The sequence below is a fragment of the Trichoplusia ni genome, chromosome 10 (assembly GCF_003590095.1).
Source record: "Trichoplusia ni isolate ovarian cell line Hi5 chromosome 10, tn1, whole genome shotgun sequence".
Lineage (NCBI taxonomy): Eukaryota > Metazoa > Arthropoda > Insecta > Lepidoptera > Noctuidae > Trichoplusia > Trichoplusia ni.
Genome location: NC_039487.1, coordinates 2,200,148 through 2,221,749, shown reverse-complemented (window position 1 = coordinate 2,221,749; position 21,602 = coordinate 2,200,148). Strand labels below are relative to the sequence as shown.

The 21,602-nt window shown below is 35.4% G+C and overlaps 1 protein-coding gene and 1 pseudogene across 1 annotated transcript; one reads left to right on the top strand and one right to left on the bottom strand.

Moving 5' to 3' along the window:
* Positions 1-263: 263 nt before the first annotated feature.
* LOC113497997 lies at positions 264-9,526 on the top strand (annotated as a pseudogene).
* LOC113497998 (glutamate receptor ionotropic, kainate 2-like) lies at positions 9,523-21,430 on the bottom strand. The gene is made up of 16 exons (XM_026877859.1): positions 21,272-21,430; positions 21,065-21,202; positions 20,623-20,726; positions 20,152-20,314; positions 19,491-19,705; positions 18,859-19,005; positions 18,209-18,382; positions 17,672-17,869; positions 15,645-15,872; positions 15,134-15,357; positions 14,763-14,900; positions 14,251-14,449; positions 13,710-13,941; positions 10,726-10,841; positions 10,502-10,654; positions 9,523-9,725 (listed from the first exon to the last, which is right to left on the bottom strand). The coding sequence occupies exons 1-16, from the start codon at positions 21,354-21,356 to the stop codon at positions 9,528-9,530; spliced, it is 2,712 nt and encodes a 903-aa protein (XP_026733660.1). The 5' UTR covers positions 21,357-21,430; the 3' UTR covers positions 9,523-9,527.
* Between the last annotated feature and the right edge of the window lie 172 nt (positions 21,431-21,602).

The following is a 21,602-nucleotide window of genomic DNA, read 5'->3' as shown; positions in this document are numbered from 1 at the left end:
GCACTTACAAACACACAACAAGCAATGACTGGATTTATTTTGAATGGTTGATGGATTTGTGCCAGTCAACTTTATGTAAGAAAGCATCTAAAGTTATACGTATCAGTTTTTAGTTTCAACATGTTATCAACATCAATATTATGTACTTTAATAATGACTTGTCTGAACAGGGCAACTTCTAAAATTTAAAAGTTGAAGCTCGAAGCAAACTCCTTATCACGATACTAATAAATCACCGTAAAACATAAAAGCTTGCTCAGAAAATGTTAGATAAAACTTTAAAATATTGGTCTAGCTCTGCACACGGACCTAAATCGCATAAAAATGTCACCGTTCTGCCGGTCACGGGTCAGCCTCTACTGCGAGGCCGTGACCACAGCCGGTCGGCCGGAATGATTCCGCCAAAACCTCGGGAAATACAAAGATATCGCACAATTCAGTTTCCCTTGTCACAGTTTTGAGCTACAGAGAGGTTTTAGACTGAAACTAGCAGCGCTGTTCTGAAATAAAGGATTAAAAAGTATGGATATAAAAAAAAATAGTATTTGATATTTCTTATTTTATGTAAATATAAATTGTTGTGTTACGATCGTATCCAGTCGTAGTAAACTGAATGTAGAGCATTGCACTATTATTCTAGTTAGCGATATCTAATATTAGTCGCAGTTGGCAAAACAGCTGTGATAATGTGTGCATGAAAGTTTCGCGAGGTGCATCCCGCCGTGCAAACACGGTGCGAACGGAGTTTGATATAGTGATACCGGGAATACGGGTTCCGAATCCCATGTGATGTTTACCATGTGTCGAGTAAACACCTACGAACGACCGACAAACTTGTAATGCGACAGCTGCGCGCGCTGAATCTCATTGTTCCAATTCGCTACTTTTATTCCGGAAAATCTCATCTCTATAATGCTGCAGCGACGGGGCGAGTATACAGTTCTCTCCCATATTCCTAACTTTAGTATATCGACCGAAAGTCAAGTTCCGTAAATACTCGGTCGCATCTAAAACTGGGAGTATCAAAACAAATTTCGAATACGGTTTTCCTCTTGCAGGAGTGTACGTGACGGTTGTAATAATAATATTAATTCTTGGGAACGCTGGAGCCGTGTTCCGGAAATTCGAAACTCTAAAGGCGACTGTTAACATCGGTGAGTGAGTTTACGACTGAGATATAACTTTTTGCGAATGTTGTGGAATACAAATTTAAAGTGTGACGTATTTTGCAGGAGCTATATTCCCCCCGAATACTGTGACGGAGGTGGCGTTTGCATCCGCTCTGGCTCGGGCTTCGATGGAGAGCGAGCGTTACCATTATGTTATGAAAGCTGTATACGCTCCGTTCGGTGATAGTTTTTACAGCTTCTAAAGCAGGTATATAAGATCTGCGTACATATATGCATGTATACAATACCCCCTCCTATACACACACACAAACACACACGCTGGTATAAAAGTATACACCCTATGTACACCTATAGTTGAACTAAACATATTACTCTACATTCAGGTTATTAACGACCATTGTTCAAACACATTACGTAAACCGATACTCCAAAATCGACTAATATTATGTATGTCAACAGTATTTAGTAGGAACAAACAATATACTCGATTAATTCTCGGCAATACACGTTAAACATACAAACGGGTGATGAATTTGGCAAGTACCAATCACAATAGGTTCAGACAAAACAGTTTAAACTATTCTGTGTGTTATTAAATGTACAATAATGTAATTTTGTACATACTAAATTGATTTTGAATTCAGTTGCAGCTTTTGTATTGCTGTTGAATAGGTAAATTTGTATTAATAGTTAAAGTAGTTATTCTCTTCATTATTTCATCCTAGCTTTTTCCCATCTATGTTGTAGTCGGCTTCTAGTCAAAACGGATATAGCTAAGTACCAGTGTTTTACTAGGAGTTACAGCCTATCTGACCTAGTCAATCTAGTTACCAGTAACCTGGGCAAAATGACACTTCTTAGTAACACTCGTCAGGCTTTCTGTCTTCAAGCCAGCCAGCGACTGTCAAAAATGTTTAAATAACAGCCAGGATTCACAATTAACTGTGTGCTTCGACCATCCACGGACAGACCGAATCAAGTATAGCTTAACCTGTGTTCGATCAACTTTTTCAGCAGTAATTTAACCACGAGGTCTTTCAGGATACTCTTCCATATATTGCAATTAATAATAATATTAGAAAGATAGTACAAAATCATTAAATCATTCACCTACTCCTACGGAATATTTTCTCTAGTAATAGCCTTCTTTCAATAAGTTTTTGTGAAGGCTGTCAATGTATTTCTGTCACCTACTCAGAGACCTTTTTCAACGAGGTCCTAACATCACAAACTGTTTGAATGTTAAGGATAAGTGCATGTAACGTGCTACGATTAGGTGCCGCACGTGACCGACGTGTTCTGAAATCGAGTTTCGAACGTTTGAAAAAAATTATAAATGCATGCTAGATTTGAAACTCGGCCTTTTGACTTGCTTCGATTACTTTATAGAACAGTTAGTTAAGTAAAGTGTCAAATATGTGTGAATATTAAAAATATTCTAATTTATTTATTTTTATTTTTCAAACAAATTCGATATGGTTTCAAATTAATCAATTTTTATAACGTACATAAAGCCCTTTATTGAAACCTCTCAATCTTTTGCATATCTGGCGCTTGACACAGAACTAAAGATTTAAAATCCCATAAATTAGTATTTGGTAATTGGTTTTCAATGTATTACGAATCTGGTAAAACCAGTATGCGACACGAAAATATCATAAAAAGACACTCAGAACAATAAAACAAACTTAAAGACATGGCAATGTTATAAGTAACATACGACGTATATCCGCAGCTTGTGAGTTGATATCGAGCGGCGTGATCGCGGTTTTCGGACCCACTGACCCGGTGTCCGCATCAGCCGTCGAAGCTCACTGCCGGGCCGCAAGGATACCACATATACAAGTACGTAGTTATATGTCTATACGATGTAATTTAAGAACACCAGTCTAAAATAAGAGATATTTGCACAAGCGTTAATTATGGTAGGAACGTAATCCCTCAAAAGTGATACACGGTGATAATCTTTTTTAGGATTTTGAAACCCTAAGGGTAAAGACGGAACCTTATTAGGTACTGAGGATCCGCAGTGTATCCTTTCGTCTGTCACCAGGCTGTATCTCAAAAACCGTGATAGAATAGACAATTGAAACATTCCGTAAAGCACCGTTCATGAGATTTGTTTAATTGTTGCTTATTGATACCAAACCCTAAGTGCCGCGTGTCTGACTCGGACTTACCCTCTTATACCCTCTATATTAAATTGAGTCGACTCCAGTTAGGTACTGCTTATTCAAAACAAAAAACTTCATAAAATTGCTTTCATCCTTCTAGACTTGCAACTTCATTAAACCGTCTACAAACCCCATTCAATCGATCTCATAAATAACCTGCTGTGAAGCAACGATACTATCCACAGATTTAAGACGAACTCCACCATTAACATTAAACTAAGTTCTTCCACTTTGAGTTTCATTTCAGTCAAGAATCGATGTCACGGTTACATTTAGAACGTATTTTGTTTCTTTTTTCGCATTACACGATAAGCTAATCTTATCTTAAATGCCTACCACCATCTCTTACTCGTCTTACTTCAAGATAAGATGTCCTCTAATAATAAAAAAACTATACATAAATCGGAAGAACACAGGTCACTATAACGAAGTATAGTCAGCGGTGTAATCTGCCCTACCGAAGCGACTTGTAAAAGACAAGTTTAATTACCAGGCTGTTTGGCGTCCGCCGCCAGTGCGAGGCACGGAGCAGCCGAGCCCGCCTGGCATCAACTTGTACCCTGAAGCTGTAGCGCTCTCGAAAGCTATAGCAATGTTCATAGCTGACAGCGACTGGAGATCCTACACTCTGTTGTATGATGATGATCATGGTAAGGGGTTGGTCCAAGACATGACGGACAACACAAAATAAAATTGCTTCTCAAAGAAGGTTACGTAACGTTAAATTCTTATACAAAACATTTAGCCACACTTTAGTGGTATCCTATTTAAATAAGCATTTCTAGAAGCAGCAAATAGACTAAAAATTTGTGCATGATAAAATTGTAGCCAATTCTACACACGCAATAATTCTTTTCACATTTTAAATTAAAACTCTTAGTGCAAACAGTTTATGTAAACATACAAATGCTGGTTGTGTAATATTTTATAAGCCACAAATTAAACTGGAATATGCAACTGTATTTTCCAACATTCATAGAAAATATTTTCATACATTGGCTTTTTCAGTCTTGTACTACATAAAGTGCCGCTAATTGGGTACCGCTGCAGGAATCACGCGCTAACGGATGGCTACTTTTAGATTTAGAAATTTCCTTTGGAAGAATTAATACTGAATTTGGTGATAATACGATTTTTCCGAATGCCTTTTTGTTACATAACGGAAAATATTACCGGTAAAATATATTCAGTTCTTGTATAATCCTTTAATGCTTAAGCTTCATACTGATTCAATGAATTAAAACTATTACGAAGCAGCCACGCAATTATGGCGTATTTATTAATTGAACGTGCTTACGTAATTTTTAATATAAACTCATTTATATCAGTGCGGCACGCCGAGTATTTTTCAATTATGCCACCCCACGGCTCACCAAGGGCGCACCGCATGTAATTATCCTTTGACGAGCAAAATACCTTCTAATACAAGAATAAAAAATTACGAACGGTCTTCATCTAAGTTTTAGATAAGAATCCATCCATCATCCAATCTTGGAAAAAGAAAACTTATAGACTTTGAGGCATTTAACGCATTTTGGTAATTACAATAGAAAAACGCCTTTATGAGCAGATTTTCCAATTCTGATGACGATTTATTTTAGGTCTTATTAGATTGCAAGAGGTCCTAAAACACGCTGACCCTGAGGTTAAATGGTTGGTACGGAGACTGATACCTGGTGAGGATAATAGGCCTTTACTGAAATCATTAAGAGGTACTGGTGAAACTAGGGTCATACTAGACTGTCCAGCTGATAGAGTACTGGACTATTTGAGGCAAGCCAACGAGGTTAAATTTTTTGAAGATTATATGGTAAGTAACGTCACTTATTTTTCAATCAATCATCTCAACCTATCGCTGTTTTTGGTGGGCGAAGGCTTGTCATAAGATATCCAGACTAAAAATACAGATTAATATTATATTTCATCAACAATGTTTATTTTTTTAATATTCCACAATAAAAGTGTGGAGTGTTAAAAAACGCCGTCACAGTACAGCGCCATCTAGTCTCAAACACAACAACTGATAAACGTTCTTTTACATAATAGTTATGTTTTAATAAATACATTATAATGGTTATTATTCAATCATCATCAATATATAAACGACAATCATTAAATACAATACGTTCTAATCATACACTCCTACAAGAGAAAATTAAATTACATACATTTTCCTCAGTCATCAAAGTACAATGAGTATTGACGTTGCGGTTCACTTCGTTTGGACCTGATTTATATCCGCCGATAATTCAGACCTACGCAAAGAGCTGACGCCGATAAGGCTAATAAAGACCGAAAATGAATTACACTAACAAGACTCCTTGCTAACATAATATTATTGAACTACATAATTTTTCTATTTTAGACGTATGTGCTGATGTCATTAGATGCTCACACTCTGGACCTTGAAGAACTTCGTTACGGATTGTCCAACGTAACGTGTTTGAGGATATTTGATCACTCAGATTCTAGAACTAGATCTTATCTAGCAGATTGGAAAGTCAGAGGCTCGGATGACGTCAAAATTCCTCGTCAAACACATGAAATCACGGTATGTGGAAACGTAATCCAACTAATGATTTTACTTTTAACTATGTGAATATTAATTTTACTTTTAATTAAAATAAGTAATTTATGTGATGATATAATATATTATATTGAAATTGAAATAAGCAATCAAAACTAACACAATTTGGAAATGTAGCATATATTTTAAAATTGTTTTATGCAACAAAATGTGTTACCCAAAATACAATACATTATTTAATCAAAGAGTAATAAACTATATATTTCATTATACTATCAGGTGGAAGCAGCTCTTGCTAGTGATGCAGCGAGACTCATAACTGATGCGGTTGAAAGTGCTCCTGAAGAGTTCAAATTAGAAGCGCAAGAAATCAGCTGCGATAGTGAAGATCAATGGGAAGTCGGAGAGGACTTTACAAACCATTTACTGACGGTAACCACAAGCACATAAATATATTTTCACAGTGTTTTTTTTTTTCAAAAATTTGATTTTACTAGTTTTTTTTTTCTAGAATCCTATTGTTGGCATGACAAACCAAATAACATTAGACAACGTAACAGGCGAGAGAACGAATTTCAATGTCGAAATAATGGAGTTATCTAACAGCGGATTCAACAGCATTGCCAAATGGGATCCAGAGACTGGTTTTTTATATGTTCGGTCCGCGGACGAAACGTCGAGTCGCTTAGCGGAAAAGTGGCAAAACAAAACTTTCAAAGTAGTCTCCCGAATCGGCGCACCTTATTTAGTCGAAGTAACGCCTAAGGAAGGCGAAACCCTCGTAGGGAACGATAGATATGAAGGATACTCAAAAGACTTAATTCACGAAATACTAAAAGAAATACTGCACTTAAATTATGAGATCGAAATCGTACCTGGCAATGGGTATGGGTCATATAACAAAGATACGAAAAAATGGGACGGTCTAGTGGGACATCTTTTAGAAAGGGTTCGTGACTGGCATAACTGTATAATCATGAGATAAGTAAAATGTATGACATGTTCCTAAAACTTTTTTTGCCTCTGTTTTAGAAAGCTGATTTGGCAATTTGTGATTTAACCATTACTTATGAACGACGATCATCTGTGGATTTTACAACGCCTTTTATGACTTTGGGGATAAGTATTCTATATTTAAAGCCGACTCCTCCAGAGCCGGAGCTGTTTTCATTTCTGAAACCCTTTTTCAGTTGATGTATGGATATACATGGCAGCTGCTTACTTAATGGTGTCATTATTACTCCATATTTTAGCCAGGTAATATAAATAACAGAAGTACAATTACTTGTTACAAATTTTAGCTTTATCTAACAATGCGAATAACATTTATTTTATTTTTAGACTAGCGCCGAATGATTGGGAGAATCCCCATCCTTGTGATAAATCACCTGAGGAGTTGGAAAATATTTGGCACATTAAGAATTCGTGCTGGCTTACAATGGGCTCAATTATGACACAAGGTTCTGATATCTTACCGAAGTAAGTTTAAATCGATGAGAGCAAAATTTACTGCGTCTACTTTTATATTGAAATCGTTTAGTCGCGTTTTTTTAGTTTAGAAATCTCATGCTAGATTTTGGCAATCTGTAATCATAAAGGAGTTATTTTTTAATCAATATTTATTTGTTTATTTACTCTAGAGGTTATTCAACGCGATGGGTCTGTGGAATGTGGTGGTTTTTTGCTCTGATCATGTGTTCGTCATACACTGCAAACCTCGCTGCTTTCCTCACCAACGCTGCCATGGATGACTCCATCAAGGGAGTGGAAGACCTCGCTATGCAAACTAAAATTAAATATGGAACGTTAAAGGGTGGATCTACATACTCATTTTTCAAAGTACGACTATTTCTACCTATAGAATTACTCTTTTTATTTTCATCGTGTACCTTTACCTACGTGTACCTTTGATAAAGCGTTGTTATTTCTGTTTTGCAGAGATCAAACGTTTCAATCTACCAAAGGATGTATGGAGCTATGGAATCAGCTCGACCGTCGGTTTTCGTCAAAAATAATGACGAAGGTTTGGAGAGAGTGTTGAAAGGCAAAAGAGATTATGCTTACTTTATGGAGTCCACTGCTATTGAATACCAGTTGGAAAGACACTGCGATCTGATGCAAGTTGGCGGCTTACTTGACTCCAAAGGCTATGGGATAGCTATGCCATTTTGTAAGTATGACACAGTTCTATCAATTAGTAACTCGACTTATTATAAAAGTAAACATTGGAATATATTTAATACTTGAGTTGTATTTTATTGTCATAGATTCGTCATACCGAACTGCAGTGGATAACGCATTATTAAAATTAGCTGAAAGTGGCAAACTAGTAGAAATCAAAAACCGTTGGTGGAAAGCTCCAGAGTCAGAAGCGTGCGAGGTAATTCAACTAATTTTCTGTGCAGACATATTTTTAATACATTGTATCAGTCAAAGCTCCTAGGAACTGAGGAAATCGATTTCAACCATAATAAAAACTATCATACCTTAAGTTTAGAAAATATAAAGATACTTTTCGCAATCTCATTTTTGTACTTCAGGAAGAAGAAGTAAGCGAAGAAGGCGCTGCAGCAGAACTAGGAGTGGAGAATGTCGGTGGTGTATTTGTTGTACTGGCTATAGGATCCAGTATGGCCGCTGCCATGGGGATCTTCGAGTTCCTATGGAACGTCCGAGAAGTCGCCGTGGAGCAAAATGTATGTAATACATATCTTCTCTAATATATAAAATTCCCGTGTCACGATGTTAGTTACCGTACTCCTCCGAAACGGCTAAATCGATTTTTACCAAATTTTATATGCGTATTCAGTAGATCTGAGAATTGACTAACATCTATTTTTCATACCCCTGAGTGATAAGAGTTGCTCACATTTAAAAAAAAATTTTATTTTTTCAATGAAATTGTTTGTTTTCTTTTTAATGTTGCATTAAAAATACTTACAACTAACTAAAATATTCGGCGAAACAACGTTTGCTGGGTCAGCTAGTGTTTTTATAATGTAGAATGGTTAACTGTCTACTATTTTATTATTTTTAGTATATCTTTACCCCCATTTTCTTACAACTGACCTTACTATACATACCTATGTTGAATTATCGTAAATTGACTAAAGTACCTATCTTAAATGTAACACTACATATTTTAACAAAACGATTACAAAGTAAGTAACCCATTTTATCTTCAGATGACTCAATCCGAAGCACTATGGGCAGAGCTAACATTTGCACTAAGTTTTTGGGAGACGGAAAAACCAGTTAAGCATTCGCGTCCATCTTCCACCAAGACTGGCTCTCGCAGTGCTTCAAGAGCATCTTCAGTACTACGATCAGCTGCCGACCTATTCCATCTAGATGTATTTAAATAAATAAAATTTCAATTACGAGTCCTTTGACGAAGTAAATGAATCGGTATTGCCGTGATTTTGAAATTTGTTTTACGTCTAAAATAAAACACTAAATTATAACAAAACCATATTTATTTGCACTTCCAAGTTTGCCCTGAAAATAACACGTACGCACATTAACAAAATATTAAATATTACTTTAATAAATATAACTTTAGAAAATCAGAGAGGTTATCGATTCGACACAATCCCAACGTGCCAACGTTGTAATCAGCACTGAAATAACCTTACGCAGCAACAACATTTATACGAAAATAATAAAATTACAAAACTGAATAAATAATTATTCTTGCTAATAAATCTCATTAAAATTAATAAAAGATGAAGCGGCTCGTAACACAGAGACGGCTCTGGACTCATCTCGATCTCGCAGCGGTGACGGGCTGCCTGTAGACGGCGGCGCCGAGCGGGGTGGTGCTGCCGGCTTGTGCAGCTCCCGAGGGTCTAAAGACGCGTTCCATTCACTCTTCAAAGCCTCCATGAACGTCACCTAACGAACAAACGCAAGGTTTAGATTATGATTCGAAAACGGAACTAGAATTTCTAGTAGTCTGCGTGTAGTACAAGGAATCATACCCATCTGCATCTTGGCTAATGTAGGGTCTAATGGACAGGACAATGACAATGGACAGGGTAATGCTAGCGGGAGACGTATATTGCAGTTTGTTTTTAGTTTATGGGTTCAAAAGTCAAGTTATTTTAGGTCTGTAGACGAATAAGGTAAGGTTATTTATAACTAAGTCATCTAAGTAGGAATTTATTGATGAGCTCTTAATTAGTCTGTCTAGATCAAATACTGGAATTACACGATTCACGAGTTTCCTTCTTTTTTGAGTTTCGCTAATATAGGCAGCCGTATTGCCTAAATTGTGAAAACAACACGATGGTGATGATTTTAGGATATCACAGTCGAAATTACATTTGCATGTAGTCCAAATTACATTTTGGAAACAATAACGAAAATGGAGTAAATTGAATGACAAACATTGACACCAAAATCTTGACTGGCCTATTGGTGGCCTAGTGGTTAGTTACTCCGACTGCTATGCAATACGTAGTGGGTTCGATTCCCACCCAGGACAAATGTTTGCGTGATGAGCATGATCATTTGCTCTGTCTGGATGTAATTTACCTATATTAAGTATGAAAGTATTTAGAACTGTAATAGTATGTTTATCAGTTGTCGAGTACTCATAATACAAGCTTTGCTTATACCGAGACTAGATGGCGCTATGTGAAAGTTGTAGAATTATATGTTATTCTCACCCGTTCTTTAACACTAATTTGTCGAACGTGGAACATAAAGTCTATGACTGCAACGACGATACCAAGGATTCCCCCGGAGCCGAGCACTAAAAATATACCACTCGTGTTTTTCATTTGTAGGGAGCCACTGTCGTCTTCCTCCTTATTATTTTTCTGAAATGAAAAAAGAAACAGTTTATTTTCCCGCTCATTTTGCAAAATTTCAAACAAAAACGTGATCAAACCTCGCAGTGTTGAACGTTATCTTCATCTTCCCACCATTTTTTCTGAAGTTTCACAAGATCACCTTTTTCTTGCAATGATAAAATTGCGTTGTCGACCCAACCTTTGTGCGGATAATCTTTAAAAGGAAAATGAGTATCTATTACTGCAATACAATTTTTCTTAAATCCTTACATATTATAAAACAAAGTCCCTCGCCGCGTCTGTCTGTCTGTCTGTCTGTCTGTTCGCGATAAACTAGAAAAGTACTGAACGGATTTTTATGCGGTTTTCAACGATAGATAGAGCAATTCTTGAGGAAGGTTTTAGTGTATAATAAGTTTAGGTTTTGTGTAAACTGACGATATTACAGCGATATTAGATAAACATGTCGGAAAAAATTAAGCCATTCGAGAGCTTTCATCGAGAACGCTGCCAAAACCTTTTGAGTTACAACAAAACAATGTATGGCGAGTTTGTACCTCTTTAATAGATCTACAAAAAAGTCCGCGGTGGTATATGTCTATCTTCCAAGGATAACCCACAATAACCATTTTTATGTGTTTTCTTAATACAGTAAAATTATTGGTTACTTACGAACCTCTTTTTAACAATACAGTATTAATCCTTATCCAAATAAATAAGTTAGATATATCATGCATGTAATATAGAACAAAATTGCCTTTTACACTACGCCAAAAATGTTAATAGGTAATGAGTTATCGTAATATTAAAATCTCCGCGCGAGAAATTAAAAATCGATGAAACGTAGCGAAGATATCGTTGGCATCTATATACTAATTGTACTATATATATACTAATTACTATGTATATACTATGTATGTACTATGTATATACTAATTGTTTGTTTGAAAGCGCTAATCTCAGAAACTACTGGTTCAAATTGAAAAAATATTTTTGTGTTGAATATACCATTAATCGAGGGAGGTTTTAGGCTATATGTATATCATCACGCTGCGACCAATAGGAGCGAAGAAAAAGTCATAACTTATATCTTCTAACCACGCAGACGAAGTCGCGGGCAACAGCTATCCTTATCCTTATCCTTATCCTTACATATTATAAAACAAAGTCCCTCGCCGCGTCTGTCTGTCTGTCTGTCTGTTCGCGATAAACTAGAAAAGTACTGAACGGATTTTTATGCGGTTTTCAACGATAGATAGAGCAATTCTTGAGGAAGGTTTTAGTGTATAATAAGTTTAGGTTTTGTGTAAACTGACGATATTACAGCGATATTAGATAAACATGTCGGAAAAAATTAAGCCATTCGAGAGCTTTCATCGAGAACGCTGCCAAAACCTTTTGAGTTACAACAAAACAATGTATGGCGAGTTTGTACCTCTTTAATAGATCTACAAAAAAGTCCGCGGTGGTATATGTCTATCTTCCAAGGATAACCCACAATAACCATTTTTATGTGTTTTCTTAATACAGTAAAATTATTGGTTACTTACGAACCTCTTTTTAACAATACAGTATTAATCCTTATCCAAATAAATAAGTTAGATATATCATGCATGTAATATAGAACAAAATTGCCTTTTACACTACGCCAAAAATGTTAATAGGTAATGAGTTATCGTAATATTAAAATCTCCGCGCGAGAAATTAAAAATCGATGAAACGTAGCGAAGATATCGTTGGCATCTATATACTAATTGTACTATATATATACTAATTACTATGTATATACTATGTATGTACTGTGTATATACTAATTGTTTGTTTGAAAGCGCTAATCTCAGAAACTACTGGTTCAAATTGAAAAAATATTTTTGTGTTGAATATACCATTAATCGAGGGAGGTTTTAGGCTATATGTATATCATCACGCTGCGACCAATAGGAGCGAAGAAAAAGTCATGACTTATATCTTCTAACCACGCAGACGAAGTCGCGGGCAACAGCTATCCTTATCCTTATCCTTATCCTTACATATTATAAAACAAAGTCCCTCGCCGCGTCTGTCTGTCTGTCTGTCTGTCTGTTCGCGATAAACTAGAAAAGTACTGAACGGATTTTTATGCGGTTTTCAACGATAGATAGAGCAATTCTTGAGGAAGGTTTTAGTGTATAATAAGTTTAGGTTTTGTGTAAACTGACGATATTACAGCGATATTAGTTAAACATGTCGGAAAAAATTAAGCCATTCGAGAGCTTTCATCGAGAACGCTGCCAAAACCTTTCGAGTTACAACAAAACAATGTATGGCGAGTTTGTACCTCTTTAATAGATCTACAAAAAAGTCCGCGGTGGTATATGTCTATCTTCCAAGGATAACCCACAATAACCATTTTTATGTGTTTTCTTAATACAGTAAAATTATTGGTTACTTACGAACCTCTTTTTAACAATACAGTAGTAATCCTTATCCAAATAAATAAGTTAGATATATTATGCATGTAATATAGAACAAATTGCCTTTTACACTACGCCAAAAATGTTAATAGGTAATGAGTTATCGTAATATTAAAATGTCCGCGCGAGAAATTAAAAATCGATGAAACGTAACGAAGATATCGTTGGCATCTATATACTAATTGCACTATATATATACTAATTACTATGTATATACTATGTATGTACTATGTTTATACTAATTGTTTGTTTGAAAGCGCTAATCTCAGAAACTACTGGTTCAAATTGAAAAAATATTTTTGTGTTGAATATACCATTAATCGAGGGAGGTTTTAGGCTTTATGTATATCATCACGCTGCGACCAATAGGAGCGAAGAAAAAGTCATAACTTATATCTTCTAACCACGCAGACGAAGTCGCGGGCAACAGCTAGTGTTTGTTTATAAAGAGGTTTTTTAAACGTTGAGGTGCAGTAGCACTAGAAACGTTTCTAGTAAACCGTTTGAGAATTTAAAAGGATAGTAAAACAAACAATGAATAAATCTAGTATCTCTTCGTTTCCAATTCTCAGAACAAGATTTAATCTGAATAAAATACTGTATCTAAATAATACTAATTAAAAACTTACTCTTTGCCATAGCGATGCCGTATTCCTTGGAATCCAATTTAGATGAGAGCATTTTTAATTCACAGTTTCTTTTAACAAAGTATTCAATGGAAGTGGATTCCATGAAGAATGCGTACTTTCCTTTGCTCCTTATAACACGATCTTTGCCTTCATCATTGCTGTAGGTGAAAACAGTAGGCTTTGCAGAGCTCATTACTGACCAGATTTTTGAGTAGACTGAATCATTCGAAGACTGTAAAATTATCATAGGAAAAATATTTATGCAAAATACAAACATTTAATCGGTTGTGGTGTAACTCTATAATTAATTTTCAGAATTTTACAACTTATTGTGTTCAAGTCCATCTTTTAAACATATTCAATTTACGTTATAAGAAGAAACATGCTTGTGTTTTGGACGAACCCTGAGCCTCGGAACTTTATAAAAATTAGTGGGTAAAATAAACATATGAAATACATGTAAATAATTATCAAACTTTAACAAATAAACTAATATACCTCCAACGAAACATATAAAAAATAAAGACTTTAGAAGACATACTTCAAAAAACTTATAAGTGGACGCATTGTACACGGCTCCATAGCTGATCTTGTTTTGTTCTGACAGTTTCTTGACGTCTGTGATAGCGTTGCTTCGACGACTATTACTAAGGAAGGTGGACATGTTGGCTGTGTACGACGCTGTCACGATCAGGGCGAAGAACCACCACATGCCGGTGATCCAGCGTGAACCTGCTGCTCTGAAGAACAAAAGGTATGGAGAGGTATTAGCTTCGTGGTATAAGTTAATGAGCAAAAAGGTCATGTCTCAAATGCTGGAACAAAATAATAGTAAGATAATATATCTTTATTCTACTGACATCAGCTTATGGTTGACTGATAGAGGAAGCCTCGGGTATCATTTCTGTCATTTTACATTGGTCATCTTTAAAACTAATAATAAGAGAAAGAAATATGGATATGCTTAGAGGATTTTTAATTGGTCAATAAATAATAATTGTTGTTTGATTTCAAAGATTCAAAACTAATTACTATAAATCTTTAAAGGTTTACCTTGGTAAAATATCACATCCCTGAGTCATAATAGCACCCATAGTGAGCCACATGCAGTTATAAAGACTCCATATATTTTCAAGATTTTCTGGATTTTGATTACACGGGTGAGGATTCACCCAGTCGTCCTGGCACATCCTGAAACATTCAAGTTAATAAAGTAACGTACTGGAAGGCAACAACTTGTACATAAAAAATAGATTTTAGAAAGTTACAAAAATGCAAAATTATTTGTATTCTGACGTGGAATCGGTACTGAGTTCACAAACAAAAAAAGGAATAAAATACCGATGAATTAAGAACCTCCGTATTGAAGCTGAAAGGTTAAGAAAGTGTGAACAGCTGAAGATAAATATCTCTTTTCTGCCTACCTTGCACAAACCAGCAGAACAAACGAGACGATCACGTATGTAGTAGCGAGATATAACCAAACATCTAAAGACAGAGGCTTGATGAAGGAGAACCTATCAGGTGCCTCGGGATCCTCCTCGCGGAACAGCATACTGATACCCAAAGACATGAAAGGTATCGAGAAATCTACTACCGCGTTCCTCTCCGAAGTTATAGTAAGATCACATATGGCCAAGTGGGCTTTCTGAAACAAAAATATCGGACAGGCTAAAAAAGTTTATTGACAATACTTTTTTCCTAAATTAAAATCAGTCACTTGGCTCTGGGCCCGTGATTTCCTTTTCATAGCCCTCAACGCGTGATTAAAAATCTAGCAAATTTTAAAGCGCGATCTTCTGTTAATTTCAGTTACAGAATTAAACCATTGAATTATTTCTTTACTGACTGACTGGCAATCACATGAGCAAAAATAAAATTACCACGCAGTATATAATATGTTCATTCAGTAAAAATTAAAGACGAAAAACTTACATGATCCAATAACTCTCCAATCAATCCATCCCATTTCTTGGTACCGGCCACCGGGTTCCCATATCCGTTCCCAGGAACGATGTAAAATTCGTAATCCAAATCAACTTTATTCGCCACCCTTATGTATTTAAATATGGCATCAATTAGATCAACACAGTAGCCGCGGTATACAGTACCATTCTCAGTTTCCACCGCGTCAAAGTATGGTTTGCCTATACGAGTCACCACCTGCGAATAAGTAGATTAATTAAATAATGTTATCACTAGTATGTTTTTAGGTCAGCATCTCTTATGTCCTTAGAGGATGCTCAAAAAATTATTCGCAATCTGTTGGATCTATGGAGTAAAAGGACAGAAAACAAATATTTTTTTTAGATTCTGAAATTAAGTTTTAAATTCTAGTTAACATAAATATGGATTGAGTTAATTTTAAGTTCCACAAAATTTAGGTTTTACCAATATTGCGTTTGCAATTTGGACTTTGAATTAAACAATCATAAGGGTGAATTTCAACAGGTCCAAAAAAATCTTCATTTCCGTGGATTTTTTATTCTTCAACTTTAGAACAATAAAAAATAGTGTTTTCTCAAGTTTTCGATCAGATATGCAGTTTTGCTTAATATCTAGCAGATAGCTTAAAAAACTAACGAGATATACAAGATTGAAAATTCCGTGCCACGGCGATGAAACATGCATGCACGGCAATGAAACAGGCGTCCATGGCAATGAAATGTTATTATAGTGTACAAGAATATTTAAATGATAAAGTTAATCATTGAAACAAAAATAAATACTATTAATTTATACGCAATAATAATAGAATATAATGTGTAAAAATCCAGTCACACATGATATTATTTTTATAATATAACTATAAATAGATACATTCCTGTCTAGTGGCGAAACAAACATAAGTCACGGAAATGAAACACGTGGCCACGGCAATGAAAGGAAACTGTTTTACAAGGCACGGCGATGATATTTTTTCATTCCCGTGTATTTTTTTTCATTGCCATAGCAAATTTTGTCCACGGAAACCACGGAAATGAGAGCACGGCGATGAAAATCAAGGGGTATAATTCAATTTACTAAAAAACTGGTAATAATTCACAGTAATGAACACTTTACAAATAAGCTAAATATAAATGGCATTGTATTGAATGCTCAATCGAGATTAAAAACTTATTGAAATAGAAGTTAGACCTATCCACGGCGATGAAAGAAAAAATGTCCAGTACCAAAAAAATTGAATACTTTTAATTATAGCTCGAAAACGCAGGCACGTACACACGTCGTTCCTTGTCTAGCCTTTCGACGTTACTTATATGCAACGTTTAACGCAAAACGGGAGCGACGCAAAACGTTAGAATATGCAATATTCTCAAATATGTTTAGGACATGGCGATGAAAGGTAGTTCTGGGACAAATGGTTTTTTATTAACCATACGTTGTATTGTGTAAATATTTGAATAAATGTATTCCGAGTCAATACTCTAACTATTCACGAACCAAATAAAACTAAGTTTTAATATAAATAACGATACATTTTTGATCAATGATGACTTTAATACATCAAGGTGAGTCGTGGACAAACACGGCGATGAAAGATTATGTGGTTTAACTTTTTTTTTTGGAAAACCTATTAATTATATTAATAAAATATTTAGTGCTACAGATAGATTTTTATGTCATCTACCTAAAAAAAAATGTTAGAACATTATAACAATGCTTTTTAGTACCGATTTCATCGATGCCACGCAATTTTTGGGTCCGGGAAATTCACCCATAACCTTCGAGACGAATTATATTATTCGTTTTTGATTATTTAGAAATGCGATTTCTTTTGATTTTAAAATATTTAAACATATAAATGCAAAGTTCAAAATTTGGCAAAGGTGCAAATGAGGAGGAAATACATAAAATTTATAGATAAACACCATCAAAATAAGATTGAATTTCTTCATTTAAAGAAAACGAATGTTTAAATAGAGCTAAGATTTTGGTATTGACATAAAACAAATGCTTACTCGTATTTTCGAATTGGATTTCAAGGCGAGCGAGCGATCGTCGACATCCTCTTTTGTGATAACATTCGTTTTGAAGTCCCAATCGCCCGCATAGATAAATTGGCTGACCTTGTTCAATTTAGAAAAGTGTAATTTGAAATTGATTCTTTTTCCTTGATCATCAAATTCGATGTGCCCGGTAAATCCTTTCATTTGTGTCTGTGGAACAATATTTATTAAAATTATGAAATGCTTTGATTCTGATTCCGGTTAGGATCTAGCATAAACTCGTTTGAAGGAACTCAGCCTAATTAAAGTAGTTTGGGAATCTAACTGTAATAAGTTTTTAACTAAACAAACATAAAACTAAAAATGGCATAATGTTTATTAAATCTGTATTATTCGAGTAATATTAAGGAGTTAATAAATGTATTTTAAATAGTTTATTCTTTTACAAAATTAATTCTGGTATCTCAAACTGCAAATTGTCTCATGCACCAGTAAACTGTAGAAAATCATTCCGCATTTACAATTTCACGATTTATAATAAACGCATACCTTACGTAAAGCTTCTCGCAGATCATATCCTAACGGCCAAGCGACCTCCTCGTATTCCGACTTACTATTCCTCAAACATAAAGCAGGGGGCTCCATCAAATTGCTCTCAATATGCATGCTTCTTATTGCTTTCTCTACGTGACTCAACGCATCAACCGTTAACGCGGTTTCCAGCTAAAAGAAGGAAATTCATGATTTAATTAAATTTAAATTGGCTGCTTAAATTTTCTCGGTTACCCATATTTTTTGACATAAAAATATTACCCTTCTTAGAGGGTGTTCGGGTAAAAATAACATCTCAATAACTGAGAACAGTTTTTTTTTTTCGATGGAGCAAAAACAAAGTTTTCAGTATTAGATGTAGCAGTGATTATTTTTTTAACAGTCAGTCGTATTGCAGAAATCAAATCACCGTTGAAGATAAGCCGATTTTCCGCTGTTCTGTACACCAATGCTCTACTCCTGTATCAATTATTAAACCAAAATCAATATACCTTTTCGCGTTAAAACCTTAAAGTTTTAAACGTTCATCGTTTATTAATACGGTACTTAATAAGGCCATGCATAAATAATTATTGTATCATCTCGTTTTTTTTTTTGCTTGTTATAACAAATATTGCCTACAAAAAGTACACTTTTTACATATTTACCCCTAAAGCGCTGTCTTCGCCCATTCCCTTATCTTTCCACCGCACATCGTTGGCTTTGGTCAAATGCAGTGTAGAGACATTAGCCATCAGAGCAGGTATTTTCTTAAAATCCAGTGTGTAAGCGTCGAGGTTTACTAAAATAAAACTCTGGAATTTTAAATTGCAATACGCATTATCTTTTTACACATTTTCAATATAAGATTCTTTTTAGAACGACTCCCACAATTAGATTTTAAATGCCGTGTGGGTTTCACAAACATTCAAATCACATGTACAACCCACCCAGATTCAGGACAAGCATTTGAGGAAAACAAAAATGCTTGTCCTACGCGGGGATCGAATCCGCGACACGTCGCGTCCAGTGAGGTTGGAGTGGTATTTACTGTAAATGGTATAGCTTTCAATATAATTGTGTTTTTTCTTCGGTTTGTGTGTCTGAATCAAATGGGGCTTATCTCAGTGTATACAATTTTATTTAAATGCCCACAACTTTCTAAAAATTATACCTTGGGATCGAACTTGCAATCTTTGACTTAGCAGACCAGCGCTCTTAACATTAGGTTTTCCCATGTGCACATAAATAATATATACAAGCTAAAACTCGAGACAAGGACAAAGAAAATAACACTTACTAGATACTCGGTAGAGTTTTCAACTTTAGTGATCTCCTCTACATATTTATGTACATTAGTGACATTACAATCCAGTACATGGTAGTTCATGTGAGCCACTTTAAACAGATATTTAAATGTTTCCCGATTGTCACCTTCAGGATCTAACTTCTTAAACATTATTGGCTCTACCATACTTTTCCATGAATTTATAACTTCTTGAAGTCGTACAAAACCTGCAGAAAACCGTCTTTCAGTTTCACTTTTGCTAATGCTTTTGAACTAGTATGTACATAACTAACGTCATTATTGATATACAAGTAGCCATATTAAAGCTTCTAAAGATTCCGCTACATCTTAAAGTAATATAATTATGGTTGTGAGGCACTACCGCGCACTAGAATCATTACTTTTTAAAAGTGCTTGGAAAACGGCCCAGAACTTTGATGTTGAGGAGTAGGTACAGCGACTTTTCTCTTCCACAACTGCAATTTACATTTCTTACAGACGTGGAAGCCGCCACAACAGCAAAATTTTTTACCAAGTATATCAAAATAAAGTGTCCTAATAAATTCTCTCTCTTTTCCAGATCCTTATCAGTCTGTCCGTCTCTCACCCATGTCTGACAATATCTGCTTTAAACCAGTTTCTTTTATCAAATAAAAATATAAACCATACTTACTGCCATCGTCTTCGTAAAGTATTGTAAATTTGTCCCAACCGAGGTCCTTAATAAGCGCCGCGTAAGCCTTTGATATTATTTCTGGCGGTGGGTGATAAGAAAATGTGTAGAAATCTTCACCTTGCGTCTCCATAGGCTCCCAGCCCAATGATAAATGGGTTATCTAGAAATATTTTCAAACTATCAGTTTTTTTATTTCTTAATGTTTGCTAGCCCCCGACTATGGCTTTACAGGACCGATTTCAGTTATGCAGCAACAGCAGAATGCGTTATAATATTTATAGATTTTTACATATTTTTTGTCATTAACTAGAACAAGCAAATAGTCACCTTTGAACAGGTTTTTGTAAAAGCCTAAGTCTTAAAACATTATAACATCCTGAGAACCCTACAATTCAAATATTCCGATACATTTTTTACGAAATATTTCTTAAGGATTATTTTGAACAGCAGGTCTTGAGCATTACTTACATTTAACCTATTACACAACAAACAAGTCGTGTCACAGATGCCGCTGGTCGGGCGGGCGTCTATTAGAGCTACGATACCTCGATTGTCTGAAGTGAATGGACACACTGAAATAGGAAAATGTTAGTAAGTATATTTATTTTTAAATTCATTGCTAAACTTTTACAGGTTATAGGTAGTTGCCATGGTTTACTCTACCTGAATATTCATGTTGAAAATTTTTGACTGTATGCTTTCATTAATGATTTCAATCATGCCAATAAAATTTTGGTATCTTCATCACTAAAAGCAATGCTTATCAAGTTGCACTGCAAGTTTTATTCTCAGACAATAAACAGTTATTAACACGATTCAGACCAAGCCAGAACAAGAACATGTCTTCCAAAGACAACTCTTGCGATGCCTACAAACAATCTCTTAGGTTATTGCTATAGATACCACTTACGTTCTAAGGATGTTGAGTAACTATCCACCACCTTGGAGTCCAGGGATCGACCGTGATACGTAGCCATTCTATTCTGTTCAATCATATTCTCAAAAGCCCGCACAGAACTCGGCAATGTCTCGCGGTTGAAGAGTCCCCCTGAAAAAACACAACTCTGTACATGTTTTGCTTTCCTAATGTTTATTGTAACTGAAATTTTGAACATACCAATAGGGAAAGTAGCTGTGCGGATAGCCCTGGCATCATGTAGGTGTACAAAGAGAACAATTAAAATAGTTTTTAAAGTAATCATTGTGGATGTTATTGTTTTATGATTCCAGAATGTTTGGGCGGCATGCGGCGCGCCGGCCGCCTCTTCGCCGTCTGAAGTATTTTTGGAAAGCAGTTTTAGGTCACGTCGCGTGCGCGTCACGCGTCGTCGTCGCGCCCTCCACCGCGCCGCGGGTTCACTCCACTGTTATTGATGTGATTTAAAGAAAATAGTTTAACGATGACACATTGCTTAATCACATCCCAATTTGAGACATTGATCCAATAG